The sequence below is a fragment of the Excalfactoria chinensis genome, chromosome 2 (genome assembly GCF_039878825.1).
Source record: "Excalfactoria chinensis isolate bCotChi1 chromosome 2, bCotChi1.hap2, whole genome shotgun sequence".
NCBI classification, from domain to species: Eukaryota; Metazoa; Chordata; class Aves; order Galliformes; family Phasianidae; genus Excalfactoria; species Excalfactoria chinensis.
In genome coordinates this window covers 18206251-18228272 of record NC_092826.1, presented here as the reverse complement: position 1 = coordinate 18228272, position 22022 = coordinate 18206251, and the positions used below count along the sequence as shown (strand labels likewise).

The window sequence follows — 22022 nt, the reverse complement described above, 5'->3', positions numbered from 1 at the left end:
TCCTTTAAACATCCAATTTATTACTGGCAAGCGAGGTGCTAGAAGGAGTTGTACTTCGGTACCAACTACTTCAGAAGCAGCCCGAACCCCCTCATACACGGCTAAGATCTCCTTCTCAGTTGGAGTGTAGCGCTCTTCAGATCCCTTATAGGCTCGACTCCAAAATCCTAGGGGTCGGCCTCGGGTCTCTCCTGAGGCTCTCTGCCACAAACTCCAAGTGGGACCTTTTTCTCCAGCAGCAGTGTAGAGGATGTTCTTTACATCCTGTCCCGTCCGTACTGGCCCCAAGGCCACGGCACGGGCTATCTCTTGCTTTATCTGCTCAAAAGCTTGCTGCTGTTCAGGACCCCATGAGAAATTATTCTTCTTCCGTGTCACCTGATAGAGGGGGCTCACAATGTGGCTGTAGTTTGGGACATGCATTCTCCAAAAACCCACTACTCCCAAGAAAGATTGGGTCTCTGTCTTGTTGGTGGGCGGAGACATAGCAATGATTTTGTCAATCACATCTGCTGGGATGTGACGACGCCCATCTTGCCATCTTATACCTAAGAATTGAATTTCTTGGGCAGGCCCCTTCACTTTGCTGCGCTTAATAGCAAAACCAGCTTGCAAAAGAATTTGGATTATTTGTTTTCCTTTCCTGAAAACTTCTGCTGCTGTATCACCCCACACGACAATATCATCAATATACTGCAAGTGCTCGGGAGCATTACCCTGCTCCAAAACAGCTTGGATCAAACCATGGCAAATGGTTGGGCTGTGTTTCCACCCCTGGGGTAGACGGTTCCAGGTGTACTGAACACCTCTCCAGGTAAAAGCAAACTGTGGCCTACATTCTGCAGCCAATGGGATGGAAAAGAAGGCATTAGCAATGTCAATGGTGGCATACCACTTGGCTTCTTTTGACTCCAGTTCATACTGGAGTTCTAGCATGTCTGGTACGGCAGCACTCAATGGTGGTGTGACTTCATTCAGACCGCGGTAATCCACCGTCAGCCTCCATTCTCCACTGGCTTTACGCACTGGCCATATGGGACTGTTAAAAGGTGAGTGAGTTTTGCTAATCACTCCTTGATTTTCTAGTTGACGAATCAACTCGTGAATGGGAAGCAATGAGTCCCTATTGGTGCGGTACTGCCGTCTGTGCACCACTTTGGTGGCAATTGGTACCTCTTGATCTTTTACCTGGAGCAACCCCACAGCAGAAGGATCATCTGACAGATCAGGTAAAACTGACAGCTGCTTAACACCGTTTGTGTTAACAGCAGCTATTCCAAAGGCCCATCGATACCCCTTGGGATCCTTAAAATATCCCATCCTGAGGTAATCGATACCTAATATACATGGAGCCTCTGGACCAGTCACTATAGGATGTTTCTGCCAGTCTTTACCAGTGAGGCTTATTTCGGCCTCCAATATAGTCAATTCTTGGGAACCCCCAGTCACTCCATGGATATTTATTGATTGTGTCCCTTGGTGACTGGAGGGCATTAGGGTGCACTGTGCACCAGTGTCCACCAGGGCCTTATATTTCTGTGGTTGAGATGTGCCAGGCCACCTAATCCACACAGTCCAGTATACTCTATTGTCCCTTTCCCCCCCCTGGCTGGGGGCAGGGCCCCTCTATTGGTTACCTCGACGGCTTGCGGCAACTGGAGCCTTCCCCCTTCTGGAAGGGTCCGCCTTGATGACTAACTTGCGTTGTAATTCTTTCACTCGTGCCTGGAGTGCAGAAGTGGGTGAATTACTCCACTTCTTTATATCCTCTCCATGGCTACGCAGGAAAAACAACAAGGCAAAACGTATGACCTTACTGTTGTCATTTGCTCCAACACGAAGACGTCTCTTTTTTATGGTTGAGATCTTCAATGATACAGGACGGGAGGATCTTGCTTGGTTCAGTTTTCCCGATAGGTTGTCGTGGGAATCCTGGTCCCCATCATCTTGTACCATCATGGATCCATCAACATCGGGCACAGTAGTCAACATATCTATAATATCATTCTGTGTGTCTTCCACTTTATCTAACCGTTTAATTGTATTTTCCACTTTATCTAACCCTTTAATTACGGCTGAGATGCAAACTCCTATAGTGTTTATAAATAACTCAATTCCATGAATTTTATCAATCAGTTCACTCACAGGGGGTTCCCTTGCCCCTGTGCCATATATTATTGCTAGTGCACTAGCATGCTCTCTTGGTGCAGTCCTTGTAAATGCACGCCACATAAGGCGTGAAACACGGACTGTCTCAGGATCATGTAATTGGTTAGGATCATCATGTCTGAAATTAGGGCTGTATAGCATTTCCACCACAGCACGTTCTCTCAAATGTCGAATACCGGTCTCTATATCAGTCCATTTCTTTTCCTCAGGTGTCAGATCCTGTTTAAGGGGAAATCTTTCTTTTACTGCTAACAGCATCCTCGTCCAGAGGGTGTAGGACTCATCTTGGCATGTGCCAATACCTCTATCCACACGTGAGTCCCTGGAAACACTACCCAGTTGGCGAGCTTCATTGCCATCGAGCCACACACTGTTGGCCCCATTGTCCCAACATCGAAGTAACCAAGCAGCTATAGATTCTTTTGGCTGGCGTGCATAGTCCTTTCTTAGATCCCGAATTTCACTCAGTTTTAAGGATCGATCAGTAAGAGTTGTGATTTTTTCCTCACCTCTTGCTCTTCCAGGAGTCCTTGGTGTTGATGGCGGCAACTGTATTGATGAGGACCCCCCATTTGAAATTTTGGGGGCAAGAAATTCTGGCATAGAAAATCTAATTCTTGGCTCCTCCTCTCCTATTTCCTCTATTTCCTCCAGTTCACCCTCCCTTTCTTTTCTCTTTTCTTCTGCCTCCTCCTGCTCTTCTATCACCCTCTGCTCTTCTACCTCCAGTGGTTGTTCTAACTGAGTTGAAACTCGTTTCGTTTTTCGTCCTCTTACAGGGGCAACCAACATTGAATCTGGTGCCCCCTGTGATTGATCAGATTGGCTGATTTTAATGCCCTCCAAGTTAGGTTGGAGTCCGTCTCTGAGGGCGTTCAGTTCAGATTCAAGGATGTCCCTCTCAGACTGGAGGGTATCATACATGGACTGGAGGGCACCTATGTGATTCCGGAGGGAGTTACGATCAAACAGGATGGCACCGTACTCAGTCTGGAGGTTGTCGCGCTCGAACCGGAGGGTGTCTCGCTCAGATCGGAGGGTGTTACGCTCAAACTGGAGGATGTTGTGCTCAGACTGGAGGGCGTCATATTCAGACCGGAGGGCGTCTCTCTCGGATCGGAGAGTATTACGCTCGGACTGGAGGGCGTTGTGCTCGGACTGGAGGGCGTTGTACTCGGACCAGAGAATGTCGCGCTTGGGCTGGAGAGTGTCGTGTTTGGACTGGAGGGCATCGTGCTCGGACTGGAGAGTGTCGCACTCAGACTGGAGAGTGTTGAGTTTGGACTGGAGGGCGTTGTACTCGGACCGGAGAGTGTCTCGCTCAGATCGGAGGGTATTACTCTCAGAACGGAGGGCGTCGTACTCAGACTGGAAGATATCATACTCGGACTGGAGGATGTCCCTCTCAGACTGGAGGGTTATACGCTCAAACTGGAGGGCGCTGTACTTAGACTGGAGAGCATTGTGCTCTGACCGGAGGGTGTCTTGCTCAGACTGGAGGGCGCTGTACTTAGACTGGAGAGCATTGTGCTCTGACCGGAGGGTGTCTTGCTCAGACTGGAGAGTGTCAAGTTTGGATTGTAGGGAGCCTTTCTCATTTCTGAGAGCCTCTCCCTCATACCAAAATGAGTCTCGTTGCTGTAAGAGGTCTCTTCTCTCAACTATGAGACTCTCCTTCTCATACCAGAGTGCGTCTCGTTGTTGTAGGAGGCTATTTCTCTCAGCTAGGAGACTCTCCTTCTCGGCCCAGAGTGCATCTCGTTGTTGCAGGAGGCTATTTCTCTCAGCTAGGAGACTCTCCTTCTCAGCCCAGAGATTCTCTCGCTTGGCCTGGAAACTCTCTCGCTCATTTCGTACTGCCTCCCTGAGACTCTCTTTCTCAGCCTTAAGACTCTCTCTCTCAGCTTCCAAAACTTTTTCCCTCTCTGCCCTTTCAGCTCTGAGACTCTCTCTCTCAGCTTCCAAAACTTTTTCCCTCTCTGCCTTTTCAGCTCTGAGACTCTCTCTCTCAGCTTCCAAAACTTTTTCCCTCTCTGCCTTTTCAGCTCTGAGACTCTCTCTCTCAGCTTTGAGACTCTCTCTCTCAGCTTTGAGACTCTCTCTCTCAGCTCTGAGACTCTTTGGAATGGTATTGAATAAGGCCCGATAAGCTTTAGCCAGGCCCCAAGTCATTTGTGCCTCCTGAGATCTTCCTGAGCCACAACATTCCTGTCTCAAATATTCTATCAAACTTTCGGGATTCTTCAAGTGTTCAGGAGTAAAGCTCCATGACACTGAAGATGTCTTTCCCTTAAAAATCTCTCCAAATCCTCTCCACACTCCCTGCCATTCAGTATTCTCTGGTTCTGGGGAAGACTTCCTCAGAATGTTATAAATCCAGATACTGATAAATAGAACAATAAACAGTAAGTTTAGGGAGATTGACACGAGAAACTCAATTGACAGTGTGGTCAACTGGGCTTTCAAAAACTGTATAAAAGATTCAAAAAAAGAACGAGGAACATGCTCGAAAACCACCATTTCTGTAATATTAGTTGCTCCTTTTGGAGCTTCTGGAGCTGTATGCAGGTACCAAGTAAGCATTTCTAAAAATGGTTTCAATCGATTGTATATGCCTATAGCCCCATAGATAAAAGTGGCGAGCTTAATTATGGCCCAATAGGTTTGGATCATTACAACGGAAGAACCAATAGCATGCAATGCTTTGCAAAATAATTCAATTAGAGGCCACATTCTTATTTATTTATTTATCTATTTTCTTCAACAGCGGGGAAAAAAAGTAGAGCTCAAGTTTACAAAATATACTGGGCTGTTGGCAGTCTGCCTGGATTTCAAGACCTCAAAGTTTGTAAACTATTCCGGGGTATTGGCGGTCCGCCTGGACTTTTCAAGGTCAAGCTCCCAGGTGCAGAAACGTAAACTTAGATAGCTCCTTAACGAGAAAACTCTGTAAAAACTCTGCAGCTCTGTAAGAAGCTAAAAGAACAGCAGAAAAAAAAACGGCAACTTGCCACAGCTGGAAAAAAAAACGGCAACTTGCCCGATTCTCCACCAAAATCCTGTCGTGGGTTAGCCTAAAATCTACCTGCACCCATGACAGGGGGCAGTCGGCCCGCAGGCCGCTGGCCCAGAAAGGAAAGGAAAACAGGGAAAGAGAAAATAAATACAGCGGCAACGATCTAAGGAGGCACACTATTTTACTAAATACTATATCGGAATACAGAATAACACAATATAATACAATATAATTGGAATTAAAGCTAACGAATCAAGTAAAATAAGAGAGAGTGAGTCCCGAAACCGAGAGGCCTACTGTAACTCTAGGCGAAACGGCTGGAACGCTCCCACACGGCTCTCCCCCTGGCTGGCAGGATCCAAGAGAGCGAGTCCAGCACTGAAGTGAGATTATATAGTCCTGGTCATTTGACTGACCGTGGTGCTCCCTGGGACATGTAGTCTTCTTTCTGTGAGCAGCAGATTCGTCAAAATTATCTATGCTTAACATGATGTTATGATGTGGAATACTGATAGCAAAATTACAAAGTTGCAAACCCATGACACCATCAAATTAAAAATGGATGCTGTTAATGGTGACCATAGAAAGATGTATCTTATTTAGAAAAAGATGATCAAGGAAAAAAAAGAAGGTTATGAAACAACATGATCTGTAATTCTGTTTGCAACCTGATGCTCTCTGTTATGGTAGTCTTGATGGAAGGGAAATACAACTCCAGTACAGCTGTGCATGTTGTCATCCCATCTGCAGTGCATCCAGTGCATAAATACATCCTGGAAAGTATTGCCCAAAATACAACATGGGACTGTAACAAAAGAGAAAGAATTTATATTAACTTACTCAAGTCTCAAAGGGATGAAAAAAAAAAATACACTTTTGGAAAATATCAGCTCATTTTTTATGTCTGCCTCAAACCTGAAATACTTATCAGATATAAGATTTGTGTTATTAATCTTATTTAAAATATAAAGCGTAATGATGTGTACCTTAAAACTTAGGTAGGTTTTTGGATATCACTGGATGATCTGCCCCAAGTTTGTCGTTCTTAATCCATTAAAAGACAGGCCTGCTTGTAAATCCACAGGTACAGATAAGAAGTCACTGTTTGACTGTGTCTGAACCCTTTTCAGATGAAAAATGTCAGTGGCAGAAAGGGAGGCTGAATTATTTTTTAAAAGGGTTTTCAAAGATTCTCATGATTCCTCTGGTATCAGTTAAATGTGACATGTCCATAGACGTGGCTGTTTTTTAGGGTGTAAAAGCAAGTAAATGCTGTAGTTTTCATCTCTGTGTAAAAAGAAAATGCTGCAGTATGTGTAAGTGATCAATTTGCCTTGCAGTACCAGAAAGAATCCTGTCTTCCATAATTAACATATAAAGAGATATTTTGAGGTTCAAATGATTTGTGACCGTGTACCTGTGACAGTGAAAAAAAGTGCATATGTATGTGTATTTCTGTTTGGATGCATATATATCACATATGTAAATGATATATAATATATCCATAATAACCTTTGCCACTTACATACTGCCATTTAAGCTGTCAGAGTTCTGTCATGATGATAGCTCACCTGCATACATGCAAGCTTTTGTAAACTGGTACAGCTCTATATCCCAGATTTGTTCCTGTTTGCAAGGAGGACCTGATGAACAATTTTACATAGAGTAGCTTTGTAATCTGCAACACTCAGAGGTGGAATTTAGATTTTTGTGCTTGGAAATGGAAGCAGGAATCAAGTCTCCTCTTTGGAAAAATGGTCGAGATTAACTCAAGAGAACTTCTGCAGCCTGGCTGAGGCACAAATGCAGGCATTCACAGGAATGGCTCATTGGGGGAAGTCTGTGGAGACTGCCGGCAAGCCAGGAGGAGTTACTCACTTCCTCAAACCCAAGGTTAATTTCTCAGCAATTGCCAGTTCTAAATCTGGGATGAGTTCACTTCTTACATAGTTGGACTTCCCCACTGTTTGTGCAAAAGCATGGCCCTGATTAGGGGGAGAGTTGTTGAGAGGGTATGTGCTGCTGCAAACGGCAGGCGTTGCTGCTGCTTAGGGGGAGGAAGGGAAGGGACTCAGCAGATTGCAGAAGCAGGGCTGCAGTGAGGTGGGGGGAGTTCTGCACACATGGGGGCTGCAGCCAATTTTCAGCCTTTGTGCCCACCTGCAGGAATGGCAAACCTGGGTAACAACTTGAGCAAATGGGAAATGATCGATGAGGAAAGCACTAAATCCATCCCCACTGCTAAGTCTTATCCCTCTTAAAGTTGGAAAAGAGAATGTATTGTTTTAGAGAAGAACACTGGAAATTGTGTAATTTTGGATGTGAATGTATCTGCTCTTGCGCTTCTAACTATAGTATTTGTTCAAAGGAAAACAGACTTATTGAGGAAATTCCTTTGCAAAAAAGAGTTGTCCAGAGTCCTTTTTTAAAATCCTGTAATATAATTAAAACCAGGGAAGTCAAAGTGAACTGCAGTAACACTTTAGGGTGTTAATTTTGAAGTCTGTACTTTCAAAAACGAAATATCCATATGAAAAAGGAAGAATTAGTACATACTAATAATACAGAAATCATTCTTTACCCCTCCATTGCTTTTGCACATTCTGTTAAAGTCTTAATCTAGCAAGTTAAATTATTTTGGGCCTAATTCTGAAAGGGTGCTTCCTATACATCACTCCATTCAAAATCTCTTTGTAATTAATTCTAGTAAATATTTTCAGCAGTGTCTTCAAAATGAGTGGAGTTGCTCTGGGTTTTCTCACTGTGAAATATGTTTAAAAAGTATTTGGGAGCCAAATGCTTTAGAATGTGCTCTTCTGACAGTGAAATGGATCACGGAGGCTCATGTACCAGGGGCTGTTGCACTCTCAGCTATCGTCTTCCCCCTCCTCAGCATTTTTTAAGAACTTTCTTGAATCCACTTTTCTGACTAAAAATGCCTTCAAACCATTCTGCCTGTGAAAAGGTAGAAAAAAAATGCAACCTTCTAGATCACCCTTGAATAAATTGTAAAGGAAGAGATTTGTTTTTCTTCTGCAGGATGACCAGATTGGTTGTTTTTTCAGACAAGTGCAATTAATTCTCATTCCAGGGATCCTCTGAATGCCATGCATGCACAACAAACATGGATGTGTCTACTGTCAGGGTAGGAGTGAACCCTCTAAGCGCTGCTTGTGCTCTTTGTTTGCAGGGGAACTGGAAGTGGTCCAGAAGGATGGGGAACGCAAGGTCCATAGCCGACAGCAGCTCCCAGTGGGGACGACGTGGGGGCCCTTCACAGGGAAGATGGATCTCAACAACAACACCTTGGTATGTAGGTGCTCCCAAGCACCTTGCTTCTGTGGGGGACAGCCTGGGTCGTTATGCAGCCGGAGCATTTGGAAAACAGCCTTTGTTAGCTCTCATGGGCAGTGGTATTGGGATCACTTCAAATTAGTGAGCCTATTGCAGCCGTCCACGTAAAGATATTTGTAACACAGGTTAATAATAGTAACCTTGCTATTTTACAGGAAGAAAGGAAGTGTTATTTCCTTGTTTTCAGAACCATGCTGCTCCCTTTCGGCAGCAGCATCTGATTTTTAGTATTGTGTAAAGTTTTTCATAGCATCAGTTGTTCAGTATTTAATTTATATTATTGGGTGGCATAGAAGATAAATAGCTACACTGGTTTAAGCTAAAATTTATTGTCTGACTAAATAATAAGATTGTTGAATGTAGCAAAATGTCTCACTGGCTTACAGTTGTTTTGGAAGATATAGAAAGACATTTGCCATGTACTATATATTTTAACTGGACTTTTAATTATTATTCTGATGCAGAAAATATGTGGGCCATATTACTTGTAAGTAATATTTTTCTGACCTCAGCTCCACATGCTGAAAATCCATGTTGTTCCTAGTTCTTCATTTCATTTTTGTTTGAATTGGTTTCAACCCTGAGCTTCAATATTATCTGTATATAGTTCAGATCAGTTTTCCAGGAATATCTGGAAAGGTGAGCCCATAATAAAAGAAGCAACAAACAACTCTAGGAAAAGGGGCTTAGGCAATTTGGGAGTATACATTCCCCATGAGATACTACTAAAAAGTAGTTCAGTTCTATCACTACTTGCAATTACAGATTTTGCATGAAGGGATTAACACAAAAACCCGTGGAACTATTACACAGTTCTGTATTACACACCTCTGGGGCAGATGCATCTCTGCTGTAAATTGAGAACTGAACTTCCCAGTGTAAGGGATATCATCCTGTTATTGGAAGAACTGAAGAGTGGGAAGTGCTGAGTTGCTAAGGCAGCATCAGCAGACACAAGAGAGAGGGGACATGTGGAGCTGGATGAGAGGAGGAAGCTGAAATTCTTTCACTCTTCCCTGGAGAACCTATGCTCTTGTATTTGAGATCTATTTCTGAAAGCTCACCTGGATAAAGGATGCATTTTCAAAAGTAATGGACGCTATAAGTGTCTTACACTTAGAAAGGGAAAAAATGGAAAATTGGAATACCTGTCTTCATTTTCTCCATTTTCCTCATTTTGTTTTTATTCTTAGTTTGTTAGTCTATAAGCATTCTCAAAATGATTTTCACAAAATCTCATTTGTGACAACTATCTGTGACTCAAATGGTCTTTCTTAGATTCCAGTCACAACTCTCATCAATGTCCATGCAACAGAAACCTTAGTATTGATGTGTCTTGAGGTCAGTTTGTATAAGACCTTAGGAAAAACACTAGCTTTGTGTTCTACCTATTGCCCTGACCACTTCTACCTCTTCCTCAGGTGTATGAAACTTGAAGTTAATGTTTGAGTATGGGAGCTGTTGATGATTGAGCTGTCACTACAAAAGTTATTATTATCAGATATCCTTAGGATCAGTTTCATTTTGTTTCATGTTTATATTCTGAAGCGGGGTGGAACAACTGCAATCCTTCCTGCAGGAGCTTTCTTCTCTCTCAGTTTTACAGGCATACATTAGGGTCTGCTATTACTTTGAAATCTGGACTTTTTCTGTAACAGAAACAATTAGCTAAAATATTTTGTTTTTTACTAAAACCATAGTGACAATAATAGACTTTTTCTTTTGGTGGTTATCATGAGGTGGAATGACTTTCTCAACCTAATTCAGAGAGATGTGGGATAAAAATGTTCAGAAGGACTTCTGTCTTCACTAAGTTGGGAAGGTCCTTCCTTGCTTCTTGTCAATTTAGAAAGTCTAATTTTTGCTGACATGTTAGATTTTATTTCTGTTCAGCCTGCTATTTATCACAAATGCATTTTGTAATCTGAAAAAGTACCTGTAAATGGAAACGTAGTCCTTAGCAATATTGTTTTGACCCCCATTCTCTGAGACAGTTAAAACTGAACTGGGTGTGGTCTTGAGTCATCTTCAAAGTTGAATCTAACTTTGAAGTTTGCTATGCTTTGAGCAGAAGTTTGACAGGAGGTGCCTTCTGACCTGAATTATTCTGTGTTTCTAAGTAATATTTCTTTTTCCCAAGTATCATGTGTTTCCTGCAGTCCTACACTTGTTAGTTTCAAATGCTGCGTAAAGAAATGTAAATCCTTTGGTAGATCCTTAATTTACAGTATAAACGACACAAACCCAGTACCAGCTTCAACATTTTTCCTCTAGCATTTTTTTTCCCCTTTGAAATGATTCTAGTTTATTTACGATATTTCTGTTTGCTTTGCACATTTGATTCCTTTCCTCATTGCCATACATGCTCTCTGTTGTTCACAAGGGGACTTTGTGTTTGTTTACTTAAGTTATTTGTATCAGTTTTGGAAAGCTCATTTGGGTAAAGCCTTAACGTTTCCAGAATTCAATCAAACTTTCGCATCAGCTGCTGATGTCAGGTTTAGTTCATTTCTTAATGAGAACTTCAAACATTGCACTGTTACAGACATCAAATCATCTCTGGAAAAAAGCTTTAATGTGTATTTTTAGTGTAGAGAGAAAAGGAAAGAAAAAAATAGTGGAACTCAGTTAAGTACCACAATTCTTGCAGCTGGACTCCTTCTTAGAAAAGATGTTGGTGGTTACTAGTAGGTATTTTACCTGACTTCACGGACTTTTAGGGTTAGCAATAGCACTTAGCCTCACAGGATTTACTTGCCTTGGGATTCACTAAGCAGTATGTTACTGCTTACTTGCTGTCCTTTCACCCAGCACTTTATACAGTCATTACTTATAATATCAGGTAAAAGTGGCTCATATTTCAGTCATTGCTATGGTGCTGAACAAAGACTCATTGCTGTTGGCTCAGGAGACAGAGCAAGTTAATTAATTCAGCATGGTAATTAATTGAGTCACTGTGCCAGATGTCAAATACTTTTTAGATCTTTCAAGTTTCTGTCTTGAAGTATATTAACAATATACATCTCAGAGCAGGAGAAGGTTGGGTACCTTGAACGAAAACGATTTAAGTGCTGTTCAAAGTTGCAACAGGAATAGCAGCTGTTGACTTCATCAGCAGTGCCACAGCACTGTCAGGAGATGCGATGGAGCATGGTCCCTTGTCATGATTTCAGAGTACTTCAACTCTAGTGGTAGACTTGAGAGCTCAATGACTAATCACGTTCTTAATTTTTGTCATCTAAGAGTCAGCAAACAATCATGAATTTTGAAACATTTAACACTCATTATGCCATAACTTGCTCCATTGCATTACTACTGCTGAAAAAATCTGTACACAGCCATCAGAAATCTTATTAGTGTTGCTTTTTAAGAACAAAGAGCGAACATAAATATTAGAAGTTTTCTAGGCATTTAGTTCCCATTTCAATATGAATTTAAGAACTCCTTATGCCATTATCTAAACACTTATAGTCATCTATTTGCATACTTATATTTAGAGTGATAAATCTCCTATTTTGACAGTTTTAATGACCTGTTCCTGTAATTTAGCCAAACTGGAACAATGCTCTTGCTGCTGGTTTTTGTACCTATAGGCACAGTTGGATGTTCTTTCCTTTTCCCTCCATTCCTCTCCCGTTCTCATTCCTTTCTGCTGCAAGGATAGCGGTTGACAATCCCAAGAAAATGAAATGCCAATGTTTTGAAACTGAACCATCACAGTGCATGGATGCCTGAAGGTAATGGCATTGCCATTTTGTACTGGGCAAGTTTGCTGTCATACCTATATGTGACCAAAAAAAAAAAAAATTCTCAGGATTATAAGAGAAATACGAGGGCTATTCTGAATGTAATGTCTCCTGTTTTATTATGTCCCAAGACATCAGAGGCAGATGTTGGTGATGTGGCCATAGCGGTTGAACCTGCCCACCAGTATCCCATTAAATGCTGTTGCTGTGTGAGAGATGGCAGCAGAGGGGCAGTCTGACAGAATGGTGCCTAACATGGAAGTGTGGATGAAGCAAAGGTGTGGAACTGCAGAAAATTGGCACCCACTGACATTCATTGATGCTTGCTGAATGTTTCTGGAGACTAAACAGTGGATGTGAGCACAGTGAGGTGGTGGGTGGTGTGTTTCAACAGAAATCATAGAATCATAGAATCATAGAATCATAGAATATATCAGGTTGGAAAAGACCTTAAAGATCAAGTCCAACCATGCACCAACCATATTACCCTAACTCTAACAACCCTCCACTAAATCTTGTCCTTGAGCACCACATCTAAACAGTTGTTAAACACATGCAGGGATGATGACTCAACCAACTCCCTGGGGAGCCTATGCCAGTGCTTAACAACCCTTTCTGTAAAGAAGTTTTTCCTGATATTCAACCTAAACTTCCCCTGTTGCAACTTGAGGCCATTTCCCCTCGTCCTTTCACCTGTCACCAGTGTGAAGAGACCAACCCTGCTCTCGCTGTAAGCACCTTTCAAGTATTTGAAGGGAGCAATGCCATCTTAGCATCTGTGAAACAGTGGGTCATCTCTGTTGGTACCCATTTTTAGTAGCGTGGCATGCAGGCTCTTGTTCATTGCTGGCCAAAATGCACAGCTAATGGTGTTGACTGTGTTGACAAACAGATCTTTTTAGCTGAGAATTTTCTCTATCAAGTAGTCTTATTGTGCACTCTATATCTACTGTAGTCCATGGAAATAAATAAAAGGCTTTATTTTTGATTTCTTGAGATTTATTGAAAGAAGATGCCTTTTCAAACCTTCTATGCTCAAAAGAGATTGACAACATATTCCTGGGTCTTCTTGAGGATAAATATCAGTGTTTTGACTAACAGACACATAAGTAATTTTGTTCAAGACTGTTTTATTAATCTACAGTTGATGAGCTCTAAAGAAAGACAACAGGATTAAATCAGTACCTTTGGCAGGGAGGCTCCAACTTTGTGCCTTGCTGCATCCCTCGAAGTTCTGTAGTTCCTAGGTACCTAAAAGCAGTTGGAAATGTATTTCTAAGGCAGCAACTGATAGCTTGTGACTATAGTCTTCAAAAGGAAAGTGAGTTTGCACACATGCCAACTATAATGTGAGCAGGCTGGTGAGAAGAATGGAAGACAGTTCGAGAAGGATCATACAAACCACTGAAATCATATGTGCTGCATGTAAGCAGATCTAAACTTAAGTTGCTAGCAGCTTATTTAAGAAGCAGCAGTTTACTTGCTTTTCCCAGCTGTAAATATTTTCCTTGTCTCCCTGAAATAGAAGAAAATCTCAAATATCATGACTGCATTCAGTGTTTCTCAAGAAGCTGCACAGAACCACATGGCTTGTGATGAAGGTCAAGCTGTGGATGATGCCATGGCTCTGGTAGCAAGTGGAGGCATTTAAGATGTGATTTCCTTTGGCGGCAGCCATCTAGTTTTTGGTGTTAATCTGTGCCCATGGCAGGATTTTGTGAAATGAAACAATGAGCGGCTGGATCCTGCCCCCTATTCTTGTGGTCTTGTCACAAGGAGGAGTGCGTGGTGCAGGCCTGTATCATTCTGATAAGGAAAAGAGGATTCAACATGGCTGTGACGGGAATCCGTGGGAAGAAAGTGTGCAGGGTTGGACCAGGCGAGCAATGGGATACAGCAGAGACCCTTTAATGGGATCTGGGAGGTTCAGTGCCAAAGCTACACTTTTCCTGGAAGATAGCCTCACAAAACAGTTTATTGGGTAGTGCTGTGAGGGGCTGAGGAGCCAAGGTTCAAAATGCAGTTAAGTTATTCATTCGCTAATCTGCAGCTGGTCACTGCAGGTCAAAAACCTCATATCTGTAGTAGCCAGCAACTTTTAATCTCCAGAGTTGCAGTATGAGAGTTTGCTGGGCACTTGGTTGAGGTTTGTGTGGCCACAGAGAGTGGCAGCCTGTGCTTAGGCTGCCTCTGGTTTTGTTGTTTAAACATAGAAATATGTAAGGTAGGTTTTGTCTTTAGTGAAAGACAAATGGGGATGTTGGCTCTTATTAGCACAGTGATTTCTGTGTTTCATTACCAAAAATAGTATATTGAGTCACAAGCTGTGAATCTAATCTTTACTATCCTGGTTTCGTATCTGTGACATCAAGTGTCTACAAAAGCATTTATTTCAGTTTTTCACTGTTATTACTGACAGGTTAAACATTAAAACTGTGGTTTGGAAGCACTTGCTTCTTTCTGAAATACTGGGAGACTTTAATGTAACAATATTTCTGGACAGCAAATCACATTACGCTTACTGTGATGTACATTTGTACTATGCGAGCATCACTGCCAGCCACTTCACACAATGTGAACATTTTAAAAAGCTGAGATATGTTGATGTGATGTGGAAACCCTTATGGCCATCCTCAGCGACCTTTGAGAACATTCCCTCACATTTCCACACTATTTTTAAGATACCCTCCCCTTTTAGAAAGCCATGTATTTGAGGGGGAAGGTAATGACAGAAGATTTTCTTTTAAACTTTTGTCCATAGCCATTTTTAGCCATTTTTTCTAAACAAACAAATAATCAAGCAAAACAGCAGTTGTTTCTGCTCCTTTGTTGACATTTACACAACAGAGTTAATTTAAAACATGTTGCTAATACGATAGCAAGATATGGTAATGATCTGAATAAACACTGTTCTTGAAAAATCAAAAGAGGTTTACTTAAGCTTGAGAAAGGGGTTTCCAGAGTGCTGGGAAATGATGAAAACCACATTCCCTGCAAATAGAAATGTACGTACTGATCACACACCACTGTCTAAGTTCTGTTATCACGCTGGTGTTAATACTGTTGTTAACATAGCCTTAATTTTAAGATACTACATGTTTGAGAGGCATGCAAATATGTTTCTTTCCTGTTTTTCTTGGTGTTTTTTTGTTTGTTCATTTAAGCAAAACAAGGAGACAGGATTGAAATCCATTGTTCCTTTTTGTTTCTTTATTGCTGAATCAGTTATTTCAGAAATGGAGTATTATGTAGGGGATTCACTCATAAAAACACTTTTTTAAAATTACTTTCCCATGTCTGCAGCCCTTATTTAGAACTATACATGCCCATGGTTCATTTTGGCACCTTTTTATCTAAACAACAGAACTTTACATATATTGAAAACTATGACTGGTCACTTTGGAAGGTTTTAAAAAGTTCAGTTACTTGGTACTTGCTATAAGCATGTCCATTAAGCAGACATTATCCTAATACTCTCCTAATTAAGTAGCAGATACTACCAAGTATTCTCATTAAACTGAGAGAAAACTCAATAAGCTCGCTGTCCCATTTCAGTGAGCTTATTTCAGTAGGGAGGTGCTTCTTAAAGTGGGATGCATCCCAGGGAGGATCACTCGGTGGCTGCTGAGAGCTGAGTGGGAAAAAGATGGGGCAGAGACAGGAGTCCAGGTCAGAAAAGGGAGAAGAAAATTCAGTTCAGCAGAAACAGAGAGAAGCACCAGCTGTGGATGCTAGGATGTTCTGTTTGGAATGTGGAAAAAAGCAGAGAGAAGACATATTGCAGCACATACGGCACTGTTCCACTGACTTATATGTTGAATGTACAGAGCACCACTGCAACAACCTGTGCGCAGGAAGGTGTTCTTGTGCTGCTGGACTACAGGCATCCAGTCTGATCCTCCCTGTACCACAGGCTCTACACCTCAAACATTTATTTTGCAATTGATGATTTTGCAGAATTTGTAACACAACTTTTTGAATGTGAATGTAGTCCTATTTAGGAAGTTTGGATGAGAGGAGGAATTGATTTAATTCCTTTTAAGGTGGCTCATACAGCTCAGTACACTAAACACCTAATGGGCGCAGTTCAGCATTCACGTTTGTGACGAGGAGTTTAACGCTTCTATTGTCCTTGGAGGAATTTTTTTTAAGTCATACTTTTTGTAATGATATTTCTTCTTATTTATGGAACGTGTATCAGTATAGAATAAACAGATATAAAATGTCAGATTGAAGTATTTGGAAGTTTTTGAAATATCTTTTTCTCACTAGATATCAAACTTTTTTTTTTTTTTTTTTTACATGGAACCAAAGTTTGGTTTCTATAATGTTGATACATTTTATTAGTAGTTTCACATCCATAGAACAAGTGCAGGAAAATCTAGCTGCATCATTCTAGTGGAACGTAAAGCCATGAAGGTGCCTGTGTCTATGAAGATATATGTGTTGGTAAGCCAAGAATTCTATGCTTATGAGGGGCTCTGAGCTGAAAGACTTGCAGGCTTATATTCTCTCAATAACTGTTATAAGGATAAAATATCCTGGATATTCCTGGGTTTCTCTGGGGAAACTACATAAAGCCCACATAGTTGTCCTTTGCATATGTTGCTAGTGGAGGAGAGCAATGTGATGCCCTTGTGGTGGCACTTGGGAGAACACTGAGGAGTGCATTCTATAAGACCTATGGAAGCAAAGCAAGCAGTTGTTTGGAATTGAGTGTGCTGTAGTTGAAATTCTAATGCAAAAAGAAAATTCACCATTTATAGGTTTCAGAATTGTGCTAATGAAAGTGCAGACCACAGTACCACTCTCACATACATTATCTCTGAAGCAATAACAAGATTTGAAGTTGTTGCCTGTCCTTATTTAAGACTTTGAGTAAATGAGTAGATCAATGAATGGTTTCAATGAAGACAGTGTCCACTTGCTGCTCACTTCAGCACAGCATAATAGAATGATCAAAATTCCAATTGGTTCCCTCTCTCTCTGAAAGGCTTCAGAGGAATAGCCTATACAAGATCGATTGAAAAAAGAAAAAAAAATAAAAATAAAAAAAAAATAGTTACGTAATTGCCAGCCAAATTAACTGCATTTTGTGAAAGTATTTCTTTGAAGTTTTGAATTGAAAGAAATATCCAGCAAGTACAGTTAGCACAGTATGTGTATTCTCTTTATATACATACATACACAAATGCAAGGGCAGGAAAATATACATGTATACATTTATACATACATATGCTGGTGTTTGCAAGCATATGAAAGACATTATGATAAGGTCTCTTGGGTGGTAGTTTTTCAGAGCATGGGAGCCCAGGAAGGCTGGGAATACTTTAAGGAAGTAATTTTAAAGGTGCAAGAACTGACCATCCCCAAGTCACGGAAGAAAAGCCGACAGGCAGGGAAGCCAGACTGGCTGAACAGAGACCTTTGGGTGGAACTCAAGGGCTAAAGGAAAGTTTATGGTCTCTGGAAGAGTGGGCAAGCTACTTATGAGGATTACAGGTATGTAGTGAAGCTGTGAAGGGAAAAAATTAGAAAAGTCAAAGCCCATCTAGATCTGAACTTGGCCACTAAAGCAAAGGACAACAATAAAGCACTGCAGAGACACTGGAGACTGCAGCCCTTAAGGCTCTGCTGGGATGTGTCCATGAGGCACCAATGCAGGGCATCCATCCCTGTACTCCTGGGCAGTCCCAGCCAGCTGCAGCAGTGGGAGTTATGAATTGTTTCGCATTCATGTCATGTCTTAAACATTCAAGCATTTCAAACTTTTGCCCAGTATTTTTTTTTAACTAATTCATTTTATGTTATTTCATGGACTAGAGAAAAGGGGAAAATATTTCAACATAACAACAAAAATGTTTTGCAAATTTAAAAGCCTCAAATATAGTTACAGTCATGTATTTTCTTTTCTTTTAATTTGAGCTCCTTAGGGAATAATTGTGTTTTAAATAGAGAAAATAATGCCTTTTCCCTGTGTGCTCTAGGGAAGGACAGCAGAGTGCTACTGATGCATTTAGAATACACTACATAGCATTTGAGATATCATCATAGTTTTTGCATATTATTTTCTCTGAGAAAATGACATAATTTTAAACGTTTCTGTTGCAGATCAATATTTCCCATCTTTTTTGACATTTTATTTTAATGTATGCCTGAAAGCAGCAGAAAATATTTTTTTTAATAAAAGATTCATATATGTTAGTTATTATTATTATTTATGTTTTTATTTAGAAGCAACTTTTCAGTTAACACATTCCGCCATGATTTTTTTTTGCTTTGAGCTGTGTGGTTGCACGCAGAGCTCTCCAAACTGAAGGAGGAGTGACCACGCTTTCTAAAAGACGAATCTGGCACTTGTGCCATGTGTGAGGACAGAGACAAGCTGGGGGAGCTGAGGGAGGTATGTTTGGTGCGGGGAGGTGACGAAGGGTTCTTCCCTCTCTCTCCCTCTTGCAAGCTGTTGTCCTCACTTTGGGAAGAAAACTGGGACAGATTAGCATAAAGAGAGAAGTGAAGCAGCAAACAATAGTAGGAACAAAATATCTTGGTCTCTGGTGTGTTTGCTTATGCTTGGGATTGACCAGCAATGGGAGAAGTGTAGGTGCAGTAGGGACAAAGCTGCTGACCCACGGCTTCTGGCATCGCAATGCTGGGAGGTAGCTGCAGCCAACCTGTCTGTGTGGCTGTCCAGAGACACTTCTGACATCTCTCAAACTTGGCTTCAAAAGGCCTAAATTAGACCCGCTTTTGCAGGAAATGGCAGATGGGACATTATGGCAAATGAGACAGTTGGTCACACAGTGGAGGATACCCTTTTCAAAATGTAATTGAAATATAACAAGGGCTTGCTGGGAGATAAGAAAGTGAGCCTCTGTGCTTGTTTGGCACGTCCCTCATTAATTTCCTGCAGTTTTTTTCCTTAAGAATATTTCTTCTTCCTGCTCCAGTTTCTTGCTAATAAAAGTTAGGATTAACATGTGGCAAATGAACTGATTTTAAATGAATGTTGATTTTTCAGCGCATTTTTTTCCAGCTTGATTTTGGACTTTGCTTTTAAGTGCTTGGTACTATTTTCTTAAGAAATACTGTCTGTTTTCTGAGGATCAGTGTCTCAGGTTTCTGTGTCAGAGATGTGAGAAGAGAGAGCAGTGGCATCGCATTCTCAGGATGCCAAACGTGTGCACTTTGATCTGGTGCTCAGCATGCCTCAGGGAGTAAGCTGCATCTTGATTTCTCTAGTCAGCCACCCGCAATCAGGTATCGGGGCCCCGATTAGGAAGGCAGAAAAACAGTGAACACACCGTGGGCTGGATGTGGAAGCCTTTGTGAGAAGGCTACTGGCATCAGCAGCGTCATCAGCACTTGTTCTCTGGTGCAGTTTCTGGAGCAGTAAATGCCCTTAACGCTCAGTAACAACAACAGGTACCTTTGTGCACTGATTTGAAAGCTCTCCTCTCTCCCCACCATGGTTAACATTTCATTGCAGAATGGAAAATGAAAAGGATATCCATGTTTTGAGATCTTGACCTCTTGCAAATGTGAGACCACTCAGAGTGGCTGTTCCTCCTTAACATTCCTCGCATGCCCTCCTCCAAGCCAGTAGCTTGCACTTGGCGCAGTGCTGGAGTGGCTTTGTAGTCACACCTGCGCCTCTTGCTCTGTCTGTGGCATGCACCCATGGGCAAAACAGCTTCTCTGTACTTCAGTAAGCATTTCCCTGTCATTTATCCCAAGGGGACTCAGCTGGAGTCTTATTCTTTATTCACTGTAACTCCTGTAATTTTGAAGTCTCCTTAACTCTTCAGAAGTACAAGTGTGGTATTATCAGAGTTCTCCTCGTGTCTCTGGCTGCTCTGTGGGACTTGCAGAATGCTGTGAGGCATGGGGAAGCAAAGAGGCTCGGCTCTGACATCCACTGCTATCCCCATGGCCTCGCAGCATCCCCATGGCCTTGTAGTGTTCAGGCTCATGAGAGCTGCAGCAGCAAGAAGCACTGATGGTATTGCATCAAAATTTTTGGGTTAACAAGGATTACAGACAACATGTGAAGTATGCAAATCTGCCAAGGTGTTAGAGATCACAGTTTATAGGCCCGCAAGTTGTTTCTTACTGGTTGTTTATGTTCATTGGAAAAACATAAAGGGAATGCAAAACAACTAGAAATGTTAAGGGCTGGTTAGTATGTTAGGACTTGAGCTTGCACAGTTCTGAGGTGCAGGAGGAGGTGCTGAGTAACCCCAGTCTTTCATTCAGAGCAGTGGGGCTAAGGGATGCCTAGCATTTCATGACACTGAACACCACCAGAATAGTCTGTGAGCCTCTCTGTGGAAGATAAATATTTCTTATTTAGTTTGACCTTGGAGATGGAACTGGTTTGATAGGGTTAAGGTCAATGAGTATATTATTTTTAGACCAGATACAGAGTACATGGATGGTTCTGCTTTATTTTAGTGTGTTAACATCTGGCAGCATTCTGTGTTCCATATGCTGCTGATTGTCCTGATACATTCATCTTCAGTGATTATCAAAAAGATTTCAGTGCTCTGGAGTTAATCACACATTTCAGAAGACAAATACATGAAGACAAGTGGAAAAGCAGTGTGTGGGTTTCTGTGCATAAGACCAAGATTTGGGTAATCTTGTCAAGTGCTCAATTAATTTAGAAAAGAAATATTTCAAAAATTGATTTAATTAGTTAATATTTGTGAGTACTGTGAGGAGGAAAAACAGCATATTGGAGCTTGATATTGTTATCACAACAGACATAGAGAAACTGATTCTGCTCTTTTATTTCTAAAAGTGACACACTTAATTCTATTAAGGATGAATAAAGGAGTTTTAGGTCTGCATACTTTTTCCATGTGTCATTTTTGCATAGCTTTTCTATATGAAAGTTTAGCTATGCTTGTGCTAATTCATTACAAAAATCACACACATAACTATCAACTGTCTTTTTTTCTCTTTCTTATACCAGTGTTTTCAGTTTTCCTAGGTTGATAACGTTTTTTCCAGGGCTATCAATTACTATTTTCATTTTATGCTGTTTTGGACTTACATGCTATCAGCTTCAGGGGAAGAAGACTTATGAGTTTCAAAGGGAATCTGCCACAACATAGAAGGTGTTCCCTTTACAGCACCTTCTTTCTGAAAATGCAGAAAGGCTGCTGAGATCAGAGCGAACAAGTAGGTAACAACCAAGCTAAGCGTGATGTCTGTCAGCCTTGTACCCCTCTTACAGTGTTTGCCCTAGCCTGTGCTGACCTCCAGACAGTCAGCTGTGAGGCTACCCTTATTTCTGCAATGAAGAATTCAATTAAGTGAACAACCATACAGTCCAAAATGTAGAAGGATGACACTTCGCTGCCCACACCTCCTTGTAAGACACCCCTTGCATCCCACTCCCCAGCCACAAGAAAAGCACCATGAAATCAGCTGTGGCTATGGCTCTTCAGTGAAAGCCAGGGAGCAGGATCGGCCCACATAGCACTATGCAGGACGTCTGGCCAAGATAAGATGTTAGAAAAGCAGCAGGAAGGCTGAAGTGGCATTTTGCCACAAAAAGAAGGTAGAGAACAAATGAAAGTAGCAACATAGCTACTCAGTATTTCCTTCTTATTTGAATATCCATCATTTCAAAAATAAAATATAATAAAGGCAGTGAAATTTTTAGGGCACATAACATATTGCTATCCAATATTGAGATAAAACTTGTTTTATTTTATCATGCACAAATT

General features: G+C 41.4%; 1 protein-coding gene across 2 annotated transcripts in view; it reads left to right on the top strand.

Moving 5' to 3' along the window:
• ZFPM2 (zinc finger protein, FOG family member 2) overlaps nucleotides 1-22022 on the top strand; it is a 305433-nt gene that overhangs the window by 142648 nt on the left and 140763 nt on the right. For both annotated transcript variants that reach the window (XM_072329719.1, XM_072329720.1), the window contains one exon: nucleotides 8376-8494. In XM_072329719.1, the coding sequence (XP_072185820.1) occupies nucleotides 8376-8494 (119 nt within the window). The remainder of the gene's footprint in view (nucleotides 1-8375; nucleotides 8495-22022) is intronic.